At 43.6% G+C, this 15,011-nt stretch overlaps 1 protein-coding gene across 1 annotated transcript; it reads right to left on the reverse strand.

Moving 5' to 3' along the window:
• Nucleotides 1-3,814: 3,814 nt before the first annotated feature.
• Nucleotides 3,815-14,415, reverse strand: GJA10 (gap junction protein alpha 10). Its single transcript, XM_081528505.1, has 2 exons — nt 12,653-14,415; nt 3,815-6,140 (listed from the first exon to the last, which is right to left on the reverse strand). Exons 1-2 carry the CDS (start codon nt 14,096-14,098, stop codon nt 6,102-6,104), a joined length of 1,485 nt encoding a protein of 494 aa, XP_081384631.1. The 5' UTR covers nt 14,099-14,415; the 3' UTR covers nt 3,815-6,101.
• Nucleotides 14,416-15,011: the final 596 nt, after the last annotated feature.

Genomic DNA, 15,011 nt, shown 5'->3' on the forward strand with positions numbered 1-15,011 from the left:
CTAGTACTTAACATTTGTTGGAGGAGTTGCTGATCAAGAGGGCAATAAGAATGAAGTTTTGTCCTCAAATCACTATAAATAGGCAAAGAAACACAATTTTTTTTTTTAAAGAATAAAGCTATTCACTGGATCATGAGTTAGTCTTTCCCTTCCAAATTGAGGATTTTGCTGTGGGTTCCGTTACTGGCAAGTCAGTGCTCAGTGAGAAGCATGTGTGGAATTGGAATTTGTGCAGGCATTCTGTGTGCCTGGAGGCATTCTGTGTGTAAGCTGTGTGTGCCGAATACTGCCCAAGCTATCTCCTGACCCAAGCATCAAAGACGGATGCTGTAGAATAAAAATATATTTGTACACAAATAATGTGTGCAAGCAGTCTTTGTACATAGAAAAGACCTATTGCGGCAGATGGAGGATAAATTATTCAACTGACGGTGCAAAAACATTTCTTGCAAAGAAAAGTGTATAGTATTTTCCTAAACTCCACCTTGGGAGATAGTATTTATAGCAAATGAGTATCAGTGCATTTTCATTGTCATATGACAAGGATGCCGGCATGTGGTGAAGAAAACCCACTCGGTTGCAGAGGCCCACTTCCGTAGCTCTGGTTTCCTGTTGTGACATGGTGTGTGCATTTCACTCTCCAGCAATGGACAACCAACCTTGACTTTCCTTTCCATTCCAGTGGACTGACCTCAGATAACACAGTGGCCTCCTTAGACACAGAAGTGCACCCAGAGTATGCATTTCAAGTAGACTCAACTGCAGTACCAGACGCTCCTGTGGGGACAGGAAAGAGTGAAGGGATTTGGACAAAGAGGGTTTTTCTTCCTACAGTTTGATGCTAAGTCTTCTACCAAAACATGCCTGGAGGCAGAGGGGTGACCTCCCACGTGAGTCCTAACAATGTATTGTGCACGTGTGAATGCTGAGAGGCCCATTCACGCCCTGATGTAAAAGACCCGCCAATTCTAGTGAGTGATCCCGACGCTTCCACGGGGCGTTCAGGAGCTTTGGGCGCTGGTTAGACACGGTGAGCCATTCGAGGGAAGCGCCACCTTTGCTTGTGAGGTCCTATGGGCCCCTGAGAATTTGTTCCAGAACCAGTCTAATGCAAGTGCACCTCCAATCTATGCCTTACAAACTCCAGAGGCCATTTTCAAAACAGGGTTTTCTCAGTGTATGCAAGGGGCTACTGCCCCTCTCCTCTTCCTCCCCAGGTCGAACAATACGGACAGTTTTCACACATATCTACCTGTATAACCCTCTGTACCTCTCATAACTGGTCAACGACTGTAACAGGCTACATCAGGTGTTTTTCTACATACTTTTTACACAGATTCTATGCGATTCATGTAACTTAATTCAATGCATCATTTTGTTGTACTAGTTCTTAGGCTTGTCTTTTTATTTCCTAAGTGATTGTGGTTTTTTCTTGTGGTTTTTATTGTAAAAATGAAATGGCTATTGATGCTTATTCTCTGTAACTAAGAATTTTTACCTTTTTTTTGGGGAAAAAAAAGCATTGCTATGAACTAATGAATTGAAACTTCATTTATTCATTGTAAATACACTATTGTGCAAAAAAAAAAATTCACTCAATTGAATTGCTAGTGTTAACTGAATTTTGTCTAGACACCATTTCTGTTGATGAAATAAAGACATATCATTACGCATTGTAAACTGATTTTCTCTGATCCCTGTGTTGGAGATTATAGACCCAGAGGCCTTCAGAACTCTTTCCTTTGACAGAGGCCATGCCTCTTCCTTGTTTGGACCCTTACCTGATTAATCTGATAAGAAATCTTAAAAATGTGATAATGCTAATGCGATTCTTCAACTCTCAATTTTAAAAATCCCTAGTGCTTTTGAGAGTAGACAAAATGCACTAAACCCAGTTTCCTGGTTTTGATGTTGTACTATAATTATGCAGAAAGTCACCACTGGGGGAAGCTGGGTGAAGAATATTGTTTCTTACTAAGGCGTGTGAATCTGTATCTCATAATAATAGATTTAATTGAAAATAAAAAGCTGAATGAATGCAAATGGGGAAAAGGAAAAACCAATGCCAGATACAGTGAATTGCAGAGCAGCGAGTTTAGAATTGTGGTTAGGGCAGAAATACAGCTAAGCCAGAAAAGAATATTTGACCACTTGAGTCTGAATTTTGCTGTAAAGGGAAAATGAGACACTGAATGATGGACAGCCCAGATGACCTGAGTACTCTGGACTCATGAGTGGTCTGGCAGTGAGGATGGAGTCACGTGATGGCAGGAGATAGCAGAGCCGCTGGGATCTGAGCTTCTGGAAGTGCCCAACTCCATTAGCCAGGTGGGAAAATGGAAATTACCAGCTGCCAAACTCCACTCCCTCCATGGGCTCCTCACTGAGGCAGAACTTCAGGGAGCATTTAACAGGATTAGCAAATATTCTCTGTTGTGAAATCACCACGGTCCAAACATCTCAGGTGTCAGTTCAGTTCAGTTCAGCCGCTCAGTCGTGTCCAACTCTTTGCGACCCCATGGACTGCAGCACACCAGGCCTCCCTGTCCGTCACTAACTCCCGGAGTTTACTCAAACTCGTGTCCATTGAGTCGGTGCTGCCATTCAACCATCTCATCCTCTGTCATGCCCTTCTCCTCCTGCCTTCAATCTTTCCCAGCATCAGGGTCTTTTCAAATGAGTCCGTTCTTTGCATCAGGTGTCAGAGGTTAAGAAAAGAGTCCTTTGCCTGAAGGCATGAAGTTATTCAGTCCATTCTGGGGAAAGGGTGGGTCATGATCCCAAAATTCTCTTTAGGAAAACCTGTTCATTTAGAACCAATGGTCATTTGTACTTTCCACCTGACTTTAGTGCTTGTGGCAGGGAATGACCACTGTGGTTTGATACAGAATAAGGCTCTTACATCCTCCAGAAGGGAAGCATTCAAACACCACCCAGCCCCAGATGGGCAGCTGTCTTTCTTTTTCCTACTTTGTTTTTTCAAGTTAATTAATCTGGCTGCATCTGGTCTTGTGGCACGAAGGATCTTTCTAGTTGTGACATAAAGGGTCATTTTTTTTTTTTTAAATCGTGGCATGTGGGATCTACTTTTCTGACCAGGGGTTGAACCCAGGCCTCCTGCATTGGGAACATGGAGTCTTAGCCACTAGACCACCAGGGAAGTCCCTCTCTCCCCTACTTTGAATGTGCACCTTAGGTGTGAATCGAATCTACTTCTAGAGCACAGATAGGAGCCTCAGTCTGCCTTCTCCCTGCCAGCAGGTCTGTTGCATGTTGTTTGGAAAAAACTGAGCTGTTCTTGGAAATAGTTCTAGAACTTTTCACTCTTCTGCAGATCATCACCCCAACCCCTCAGTTAGGATACATTACCATGACCGTACTCCATGTCTCCCACAAGCTTGTGATGGTGTCCAGAGTGGAATGGGCTTCCAATTCTCTGCACTGAGCACCTCTGTCTTCCTGGCATAAACACATATCATACTTCCTGGTACCAGGGAATCAAGGTCCAGAGAGACGGAGAAAGCTGCACTTCCCACATCCCATTATGAAAGTGTCTTTCCTTTCATTTGAATCAAGAGCATCATCCCTTCTGTCCCCTCCCCCACCCCTGCTCCTACACATCTGGACATCTACTTGCTGCTGAAGGTCTGCTCAACCAGAAAGAGGCAGGACTGTTTCTTTGTGGCTAGTTTTCACTCTCTCCCCTTGAAGACAAGTGTACCCCTGAAGCACTGACTTTCATCCTAAAGCAATGGCTGGAAACCTTCAGAGATACAGCAGCATTTACTGGAAGCATTACATTTTACACTGTGTCGTTTTAACTTCTTTTTTTTTTAATCTCTATTTGTGCAGTACAGTTCATGACCCTATAAAGGCTTTGGAGAGTGAAGCAAATTTAAATTACAAAAAAAGGGGGGGTGGTGCAGCAGAGGTGGAGAACAGTGCCATGTAGGCTTCTGAGTCTCTCATAATTAATGTGTTGACAAGAAAGGACAGGACACCAGGGAATAAGGAACAGACTGGAGAGTTGGAAGCGATGGGTAGTGTCTGGTCTTTGGCATCTATACATAAACATACATTCGCTCAACCACCACTGGGCTACACACTGGGCATCCAAGATTTAAAATGCACAGCCTTACCCTTAAAGTTTTCACAGGCTAGTCGGGTAGACAGATGTGTCAATAAAGCATTGTGCAGGGGCTGCTGATGGTTATGGGCAAGAGAGAGCACAGGTCTTCCTGCGGGGAGTAGGGGCCTTAGAGCAACAAGATCTGGGTTTGAATTCCAGCTGTAAAGCAGGAACTTCAGGCAGAATTTAGCTATGGGGCAAGTTACTTGATCTCTCTGAGCCTTTTCTGATCTATAAAAGGGAGACAAACAACAACTTTACATAGTTGTATAGGTTATAGATAATGTGACTTAAGCACCCGGAATATGAAATGCCCCTGAAAATGGTACTTAATTGGGCTTGGCCCTGGTGTCATTTTCATCCTCCTGGTCTTCACAGGCTCTTCTACCAACTCCCCGCAGAAAAGACCGCACACTTATTCACATCTCCACACCTCATTTTCTCCTCTGCAAACTCAGAACAGAGAATACTCAGGAGCCATTTGGGCTAGAAGCATAGACCAGCTCCTGCCAGTGCTGAGCTCTCTTCTGCAACACCCCAGGCAGTTATCCAGAAGAGCGTTCTCCAGAGGGACAGAGCCAATAGGAAATTTTATAGAGAGACAGATACAGGTTGATTGATTGATCGACTGGATGATTTGTTGGTATTGGCTCATACAATTATGGAGGCTAAGAAATTTCACAATCTAGACCTTTTGTCAGCTGGAGGCCCAGGGAAGCTGCTGGTATAGTTTTGAGAACTGTCGAGTCAATGATGTAAGTCCCAGTCCAAGGGAGAAGACTGACATTCCAGCTGAACTAGAGGGAGCAAATTCATCCTTCCTCAACCTTTTTATTCTGTGCAGGCTCTCAACAGATTGGCTGCTGGTCCGTCACACTGGGAGGGCAATCTGCTTTACTCAGAGTACAGGAAATACCAGGAGGGAGGGAATGAACGTGAGGCAGGAGCCAGCCCATGAAGGCTCCATGTGCAGGCTAAGGAGTGCAGATTTTGTGCCTTTGGAACAAACTGATTCTCCTGATAACCTGAAACCTTTGTTACAAGGTATGTGGCCAGAGATAGGAGAGTCTGGCCATGAGATGGAGGATGGAGTTGCTAAGTGGCTCCTGCCTTGGGAATTCACCCCACCTTCATGATTCTCAGAACTCAGACAATAACAACCAGCCAACCAGCCTCACAGATTGGAGAGTTAGTGGACGTCTGTGCCTCAGTGCTCTATAAGAAGTGTTCAGTGCCTTCTGCTGGATGGCTCGGGACCACTGGAAGGGTGGGGGGCAGGAGGAAGCGGTGCCAACTCCAGTCTCTCCTCTGGAGGTCAGTAATGAGATCCCACCAGCACCTGTTGGCCCACAGTCATGGCGTCACCACTGATGATGTGCGAGTCCAACAGAAGGATAAAGTCATGCAATGCCAGTGTTCGCCAGCCTTGTCATCAATATTTTATGTCATAGCATGTAGGCACGAACATGCAGCTGCTTCATCCCCAAGAAATGAGCTGATGAAAGGACAAAAACAAAAATCTCCCCTCCCATCTTGCGTGTACAGACAGGAAGTATGCTGAGCCCAGGCTGCGGGCAGAGCTTCCAGGCTGCTCTGAACCCATGTTCAAGGGTCCAAACTGCTGCTGCTACAGAGTCAGCTGCTGGCCAAGTGGGTAGCACATCCCACTTCTCCTCCCTTCAGGTGGAAGCTCTGGCCCCTAGATTTTCTCTGATGGAATAGAGTGCCTCCCTGGTGTACGCAGAGCATCAGATCAGCTTCAGGAAGTGTGGCCAAGCGGGGCAGTGAGAGGCTGACCCCAGAGGTCAGGGGACCCAGCTGGGAGCTTCTGATGCACAGCCACGGCCTGATCAGGGGTTCTATAGGGGATGGTTCTGAGTTTCCCCTGCAGTTTGAACTCACAGACATACAACTTGTATTTCACAGATGCCAGCTCTCTCCTAGGTTCATTTTTTCTGATCCCAGGCATGGATTATTTTTTCATAATAGATGAAAGTTCTAGAAGCATGTTCTGAAACGAAATGAACAAAATAAACTCAGAAGGGCTGGTAAAAGCTAGTCCCGCCCACCCATCCAAGTCTCTGTGTGTGTCACAAATATCCCAAATGCAAACAAAACCTCCTACAGAAGATAGTCCCCTCCCCACATCACCCCAGAGAAGAACGCCCAGGTAAGAGGTTCTGTTCTCTGACAGCGTTGCAGCATAAGATCTGAATCCCACCCGCCATCTCCTCCTCCTCTTCCAATTGTGCTTGTTGTGTCCAAAATCCAGGTCTAAAACTAAAAGGCCAACCTTTTCCTAATCTCCATCTTTGTCCCCTCCACAACTAACCAGAGTTCCTGACTTTGCAATAATGTGGAATGGGAACACGGATCCAAACATAGATGATTCATTTTGTAATAATCTATCCTAAAAATATGCTACACTTAGGCTGACTGTAATGCAGGAGACCTGGGTTTGATCCCTGGGTCGGGAAGATCCCCTGGAGAAGGGAATGGCTACTCACTCCAGTATTCTTGCCTGGAGAATTCCATGGACAGAGGAGCCTGGAGGGCTACAGTCCATGGCTCACAAACAGTTGGATATAGACTGAATGACCATCACTTTCACTTTCACAGGGAGAGCAGGAAGCAGCAATGGGAGAAGGAACTTGGGTTGGGTCAGACAAATTTAAGATAAAATTCCAGCTCATTCACTCATTCAATAAATATTCATTTATGTTCCTGCTATGTCCCAAAGACTGTGGTTTACCACATTCTAATTGCATGACTTGGACAAGTCATCTACTTCCTTATTCTTAAATGGGAAAAATCACAGGGTCACAATGAGGAAACCCATGGCAGTGTCTAGACCAGAATCAGGGACTCCATAAAATGGGAGACTTTCTCTCTCTTCTTTAGATTCTTTGACAACTGATATATTGTGGAAAACTTCTCTAGTAAAAGGTTCAATAAATTATAACAATCGACCCTCCAAACATCCATCTAATTGCCCCTGTTGATAATGCTGTGTCAAAATAGACCTTCTCAAATGAGGCAAAGAACCTAGAAGTCACAGAGATTTTAGATTTAGTACAATATTAAAAGTTTAAAGACACCATACACAGTGATAAGAAATAAGCAGACTGGGAGAAAATCTTACAATACGTATATTGACAAGGCATTAATATAATACCATAAAAGAGCTCCTAGAAACCAGAGGAAAGACAAATATCTTAACAGAAAAATAGACAAGGATAATTCACGATAGGAATGCTGCTGCTGCTGCTAAGTCACTTCAGTCGTGCCTGACTCTGTGCGACCCCATAGATGGAAGCCCACCAGGCTCCCCTGTCCCTGGGATTCTCCAGGCAAGAACACTGGAGTGGGTTGCCATTTCCTTCTCCAAGGCATGAAAGAAAAGGAAAAGTGAAGTCGCTCAGTCGTGTCCGACTCTTAGCGACCCCATGGACGGAAAATCCTCCGTCCATGGGATTTTCCAGGCAAGAGTACCAGAGTGAGGTGCCATTGCCTTCTCCGTATGATAGAAATACAGATGGCTAATAAGCATATGAACAACTTTACTAGTGATCATGGAAATTTAAAGTAAAACAAAGGGAAACATTTCTAGTTTATCACACTGAGGGTGGGGATAGATAATATCTGAGTGTGGAGAAAAACTGCTAATGTGCTGGAAAGAGGATAAATTGGCATAGTCATTCCTGAGCAAAAACTGGCAGCATCTATCAAAATGTAAAATATGCATGCCTGTTAAAACCAATAATTCCACTTCTAGGTATCTATCAAAGTATGTATGAAACATTCATTGCAACATTGTTTGCAGTAGAAAAAAAGTTAGAATGGCTAAATGGTCATCAAGTATCTTATGGTTCACCCATCTCATGGAAAAGCATGAAGCATATACAACTGAGGCATCTCCATGGGTGCTGAAGTGAAGAGTTCCTGAGACATCTCATTAATTAAGCAAAAGCAAATGGCGGAGACATCTCTATAGCAGGATCACATTTATATTTTTGAAAACATATAACAAATATATGTGGACATATATTTGTACTCCAAGACAGATTATGAATGCAGTGAGGGAGGTAGGGGAACACAGCCTGTGCTCTTCACAGTGATTGCCTTTGGTGGAGGGAAATGGGAATTGAGTCCAAGTGAGAGTGAGAGATGAACCCGCACATAGTCAGGTTCACATTTTACTCGGTGTTCTTTTATATTGATTGAATGTTTTTCAATGAACATGTATAACTTTAATTTGAAAACTAAGAAAAAAAGAAAAAGACTCTTCTTCCAAACCGTTAACAGTAGTACCCATAGAGTGAGTCACACTCCCCTTTTACCTGAGCACTATGCAAGCCTCTGAGCTGGTCTCTCTGACTGCACTCTTACCCCCTGTCTTGGGCCATTTGGGCTGCTATAAAAAAAATACCCTAAACTGGGGAGAAATGTAGGGACTTCCCTGGTGGTCCAGTGATTAATAATCCACCTTCCAGTGAAGGGAATGTGAATTTGATCTCTGGTTGGGCAACTAAGATCCCACGCAGCAACTACTGAGCCTGCATGCCACAACTGGAGAGAAGCCCACGTGCACAATGAAAGATCCTGAGTGCCTAACACAGCCAAAAATAAATAAATATTTAAAAACAAAAAAAGAATAGAAATGCATTGCTCATATTTCTGGAGACTGGGGATTCTAAGACAAAGCACTGGCAGATTCAGTGTCTGGTGTGAGCCTTCTTCCTGGCTCATAGATGGTCATCTTTTCATTGTACCCTCACATGGTGGATGGGCTAGGGAAATATCTGATGCCCTATTTAAAAGGGCACTAATCCCGTTCAAAAAGGTTCCATCCTTATGACCTAATCACCTCCCAAATGTCCCACTTTCAAATACCATTGCCTTGGGGGTTAAGGTTTCAACATACGAATTTGGGGGAGACAAACATTCAGACCACAGCATCTCTACAATAGACTCATCAGAAACAGTGATTTTAAAAATATATGTATCATGGCTTCCATGGTAGTCCAGTGGTTAAGAATTCACCTGCCAACGCAGGGGACATGGTTCAATCCCTGGTCTGGGAACTAAGATCCCATAAGCCCTGTGGCAACAAAGGCCATGTGCCACAACTACTGAAGCCCACGTACCCAAGAGCCCATGCTCTGCAACAAGAGAAACCACTGCAATGAGAAGCATGCACACCACAACTTGAGAGTAGCCCCCACTCTCCACAACTAGAGAAAGCCCATGCACAGCAATGAAGACCTACTGCAGCCAAAAATAAATTAATTAATTAAAAAATATATATATATGTGTATCAGACCACCACCATTCCTATGCCATCCAACTCAAATTCCTTTCCATGGCCTATAAAGCCTGACATATAGTTCTTGCCCATTCCAGTCTCATCATCCCTAACTCTCCCCTCCATGATCATGGCCCAAGAGTGCTCCCTGGGACCTTAGCACACAGCTCACACCATTAGTCACGCTGAGGTCCTTGGGTGGGTGGGGCATCACAGGCAGAGGGGCCAGTAAGTACAAAGGTCCTCAGCACCGTGGAGCTACAGGAGAGTGCCCTTTATCATCACTTTAACATCACAAAAGATCAGAGGAGTTCACAGGGCAATCTTCTTCCTAATGCCAACACCTTCCTACTCTACAGCGGTAGTTCATATTGGAATCACCAGGGAGCTTTAAAAATATTGGTACTCAGGCTCTTTCTGCAGAGGTTCTTGTTACACCATTTTCCAAAGCCATTTTTCCCTGGGGATTTAAAGTGGAATTGGGCATGAGAATGACTACTCCACAGCACCTCTGACATGTGAAGGCATTCATTGATGAATGCCATTCCATACCCTCTCCATTACAGAGGGGAGCATAGGTTCCTAAAACTCAACCAGCCTTCCTCCCCATGCTCACTGGGCCAGACTAAAAGGACTAAAAGTCTGCTCTCCATGCCCAATGAACTCCATCCTTAAAGAATCAAACTTGATAGAAACTTATTCAATAGCCAACAGGCTTAGACTTGAAGAAACTGTGAGATGTGAGTGGTGATGGCAAGGGAAATATCTTGGAGTATATATCATGGCTCTTGCAGCTGGTTTTCCTGACCTTTTAAAACAGAGCAGATTTCTTTTGCAGGACAGTTCTCTGCAAGGGGAATGTGTGGCATTCTGTGGAGAGAAACTGTGGTCTCTACTTGAACTCAGTTGAACTCATTTCATTCTGAAACACCAACTGCTACAACCAGAATGTATCTGATTGAGCCTGAAAAATTCAGCTCTCTGGGACCTGATACAGTGTAAAAAACTGTTTATAGTCCATATATTGAAAGTGAATGCTCACAATCCTTTGCTTGATGCATTAATGTCTTTCCTTTTTTTGGCCACACCACAAGGCATGTGGGACCGAATTTCCCCAACCAGGGATCGAACCCCTGCCCTGCACTGGAAGGTGGAGTCTTAACCACTGGCCACTGGGGAAGTCCCAACTGCTCTAATTTCTCATGAAAGCTCCCTCTGTTTGCAGTAAGTATGATGTGTCAGCCACAGTGCTCTGGAGTTGATAGCTGTGACCTCAATCTCCAAATCTCCCTACCATTTGGGGAGTGCAGTGGCCTGTCAACTCTTAAAGAGGCTTGGGAGAAAGTGACCATTAGTAGGAAAGCTCTGTGACCAAAGGCATTATTTATAATTCCTAGAAACATAAACAAAGAAGAAAGAGGAAGATGAAAATAGAAAGAGGGCCTGTCACCCTCATCATCTTTTCTCCAAGCTCTGCAGCATGGCTTGTCTCTCCCAAAACATAATCTGAGATGAAGAAAATCTGCCTCAACTAAACACTGCCATTCTTCCTTCAGTTCTCTGCCAATACAAAGGCTTCTCTCACATGGAAGGAGGTACAAGAGAGAGAAAAACGATGAAAATTATCATACTGACTTCACAAATGCAGATAAGAAGCAAGGGCCACTGGCAAGATTACTCTAAGATAGTGAATCTCAACCCTGGTGGCACATTGCAATCACCAAGGGAGTTTTAAAAATACTGATCCTGTATCCCATTTCTAGAGCTCCTGGTTTAATTGGAATTGGATGGGTCCTGGGCTGGAGATTTTTTTTTAAGCTCCAGATGACTAACTCAAGCCAGAGTTGAAAACCCTCCCACAGTTTGGCATAGGGTTCCAAGCACCCATACAATAATCTTAAATATAATCAACCTCCTGAGAAGATGGCTGGTCACTGACAAGAAATAAGTTTGAAAAAAAACATTTTGGGAAAAAGTCTAGGTAGGATGATTCCTTCTCAAGGTAAGGCATTAGTGCAGTAACAAAATATCTCTAAATTCATAGAAGATACGAAACTGGGGTAGAGGGATTCAATTATTATTAACACAAAGAATGAAACAAAGGAAAAAGCAAGTGTGTGAGCTCAACAAAGCAAACTCAGCTGAGAAGTTCCCCTATTAACATGAGGAATTTTTCTTTTTAATGGGAAAAAAAAGTTCTTAGAAGCAAGCAGTGGGTAAAACATGAGTCACTCATTTTTCCAGAATTGAGAAGAATCCACAGTAAATATCCATTGTGCCCTATGATAGCCAGGGAATGTTTATTCCATTGTGGCTTTTAGAGAACAGAATTAAAATCAATACAATATTGATTTTAGTCTTTGAGGAATGTATCACAAATGTTTGTATATGACTTTTAAATGCCAGAATTATTAAAACAATGGAGCACACCCTCCTTCCTTAGTGAGACAAGGGCAACTCAAGGTTATAAATGATCCCTCCTCTGATTTATATTTTCCATATTCTGTTATAAAGAGCTTTCTAAAGTGCGGCTCCTTTCCAAGCACTCCTCTGTGGCACATTATCTAGCACTATGGGTTCTCCATTGCCTCCCTGCAAATCCTCCATGCCCCCTTCTCCAGTCTTCTTTATCTCTGAAGTTTTCCTTACTACCCTGTGCTCCAGACACACATGGCCCCCAGACAGCTCTGCTTTATCACACCTCTCAGCTTTTGTTCGTGTTCTCCTTGTACTGAGATAGCCTTCTTCCATGTACCCCAGTCCTCCCAGGTCTAGAGAAACTTATATCTCTCAAGATTCAGTTCAAAAGCAATTTCAACTATAAAGCTTTCCCTGACCTATCTGTAAAGAACTGACTTCCCCCTCTTTTGCCCACCACCCCCTCTAACGTGCACACTTACACTTGACCATTTATATGTTTACCTAATTTCCCATCCAGACTCAGAGCGCTTTGATGGCAGAGATGGTGATTCATTTATATACTAGCACTTATAAGACTAATTGATAAAAGTTTTCAATAAGCTTATTTTATGAATTGAGCTTAACTGAATGTACTGAATCAGTTTAACTCTCCATAAATTAACCTCCCTCTCCTCCTCTCCCTCTCAACACACACATATACACACAAAGAAGGAGGGAAGAGAAGGCTAAGAAGGAACCAGAGGGGGACACCTCTTGTGAAAGTTCCTTGATCAGTCAGGTTGTCCGACCTTACTTACCATGGATGTTCTTCGCCCAGGGGCTGAAGGCAGAAGTGAGGGGCTGTTTTCCCTGTGTGGAAAGCCCTGGCAAGAGCTATTTCGAGAACTGGAGCTTCCTGAGTCACTGTAAAGCTGTCCCTTTTCAGAAAACAGTCTGGACAGGAAGCTGGCCTTGCGACTGCCGGGGTAAGATCTGTCTCTTGACTCTTGGACCCTGCTGTCTCTCATGCTGCCATCGCTGTGTCTGCAGTGACTGTGCAAGTCTGCAAGAGGTTCCCCTGAGGGTTGTAGGTCCTGGGACTGCTCCCAGGGTCCTGTTGTATGTGATGGACAATGCGTAGGAGCCATCTTTGTACCTAGCCAGGAGTGAGGCCTTATGTTCTGCAAGCCAAATAAAGAATGGTCTGGCTGCTGTCCTGGGTGCTGAATTCTAGCACCGTCCTCCCAGGGACACGGGCTGTGGACATGGAGCTGTCCGTTGTGCTGATTCTTCTCAGCCCAGTCTTTTCTACTATAGCAAGGGTCTACGTCAAGTTGCCCGGGGTGTGGGATATGCCACGTGGTTTTAGAATTCGGCACATTGACTCGGATCACTTGTTGTTGATTGTTGGCTTGAAGTAGGGAGATTTTTTCAGGGAAGGGAGAGCAAGTCATACACTGCTGGGTCACTGAATATTTTTTCAAATGGAATGAAGGTCTCCTTTCATCCTCAATGCCCTCACTGCTAGATTTATCATAAAGTGCCCTCATGATTTTCCTGATACCCAGATGAAATATTTCCAGTATGTTGAGAAACAAAGAGATGGCTGCAATGCTATGCATAAAGAGCATGAAAATGGTCTTCTCTGTGGGCCTGGACACAAAGCAATCCACTGCATTGGGGCAAGGAGGTTGAGTACATTTGTAAAGAGGGTGCATTTGAAACCCATAGAGAATATATTGGCCTACCATGAACCCTACTTCCAGTACAGATCTGGTCAAGACATGTAAGATGTAAGTACGCAGCAGACATCCTTTCAGCGGGACTTTTTGGATCCTCTTCTGCTCCTCTAATTTCCTCAGTTCTCTATCCATCCTTTGCTGATCCTGCAATTCAAGCTCTGGATTCTCCATCTGGGCTCTAAGCTGTGACTTTTTCCTCTGCCTTTCCTTTTCAAAGGACCTAAGTCTATACAGTGCATGGCCCATATATACTAGAGAGGGAGAAGACACAAAAATGATCTGTAAAACCCAGAACCTGATCAAGGAGATAGGGAAAGCATCATCATAACAGACAGTGTTGCAACCTGGCTGCTGGGTGTTGCAGGCAAATGCTGACTGTTCGTCATCCCAGACATCTTCAGCAGCCACACCAAGTATCAGCATTCGGAAAATGAAGAGGATGGTCAACCAGATTTTCCCCACCATGGTTGAATGGGAGTGAACTTCCTCTAGGATGCCACCCAATAAATTCCAATCCCCCATGGTAAGAGACCAATGTCTGAAACATACAGAAAACACTAAGATTAATAGAATCCATGGGTATAATATACGAAAACACAATCAATACAGCAGGTCCTCTCTTCATGTCAATAAACCTATGAAGGATTTTCCAGCCCAGTCACTAATGATTTTCCAAACATTATGGTCCATGTTTGCCAAAATACTTCTAAGGAATAGGTTTTGGAAAAAATACTAAAGACCCTCCCCAGTCCAACCCAATTCCTTCCTATGCTCTTTTCTCCTACACAAAGTTGACTGTCATTCTAGTACACTCATTGGCCATCATATTTGTACAATACATTCTATTCCATAGTTTTGCTCATTTTTCTAACATATGAGATGCCGTATTTACCATACATTTTACATGATCTTAAATAATTCTCAACTTCTTTAGGAAGTCTTCCCCAGCCATCTCAAGTCAGAGTGATTTTCCCATTTCTAAATTCATACATTAATTAGTGCTTACTAGTATTACTAGTGCTTACTAGTATTACTCATTTGGTACCGTGCCTAAAATGAGCTTTGTGATAGTTGTCTTTCTTATGTTCTCTTTTCTGAAAAGGTACTCTTTTTACAGACAGAGATGCTTTCTGTTTCATTTTGATCTCGATATATGAAGGCATCAATGAATAATAGTGAACTGAATTGTCTTTTCTTTTTAAAAACTCAGCTCCCTGACTCTCACTGGAAAAATCATCAACAGAAAAACCAAGTAGATCCTCATTATATATTATTGATGGCTCCTACTGCAAGACTGAAAGTACAAGTAGAGAGAATAGAACTCAGCCAAATAAACCCTCAGGAACTGGCACAGGGTATCAGTAAAGATTAAGCAGGCTTAGAAGCAGTACCAGCAATGACATATTATGATTAGATCTACAAAGCCATATCTGTA

Source organism: Giraffa tippelskirchi, chromosome 9 (assembly GCF_054371585.1).
Source record: "Giraffa tippelskirchi isolate mGirTip1 chromosome 9, T2T-mGirTip1v1.2.pri, whole genome shotgun sequence".
NCBI lineage: Eukaryota > Metazoa > Chordata > Mammalia > Artiodactyla > Giraffidae > Giraffa > Giraffa tippelskirchi.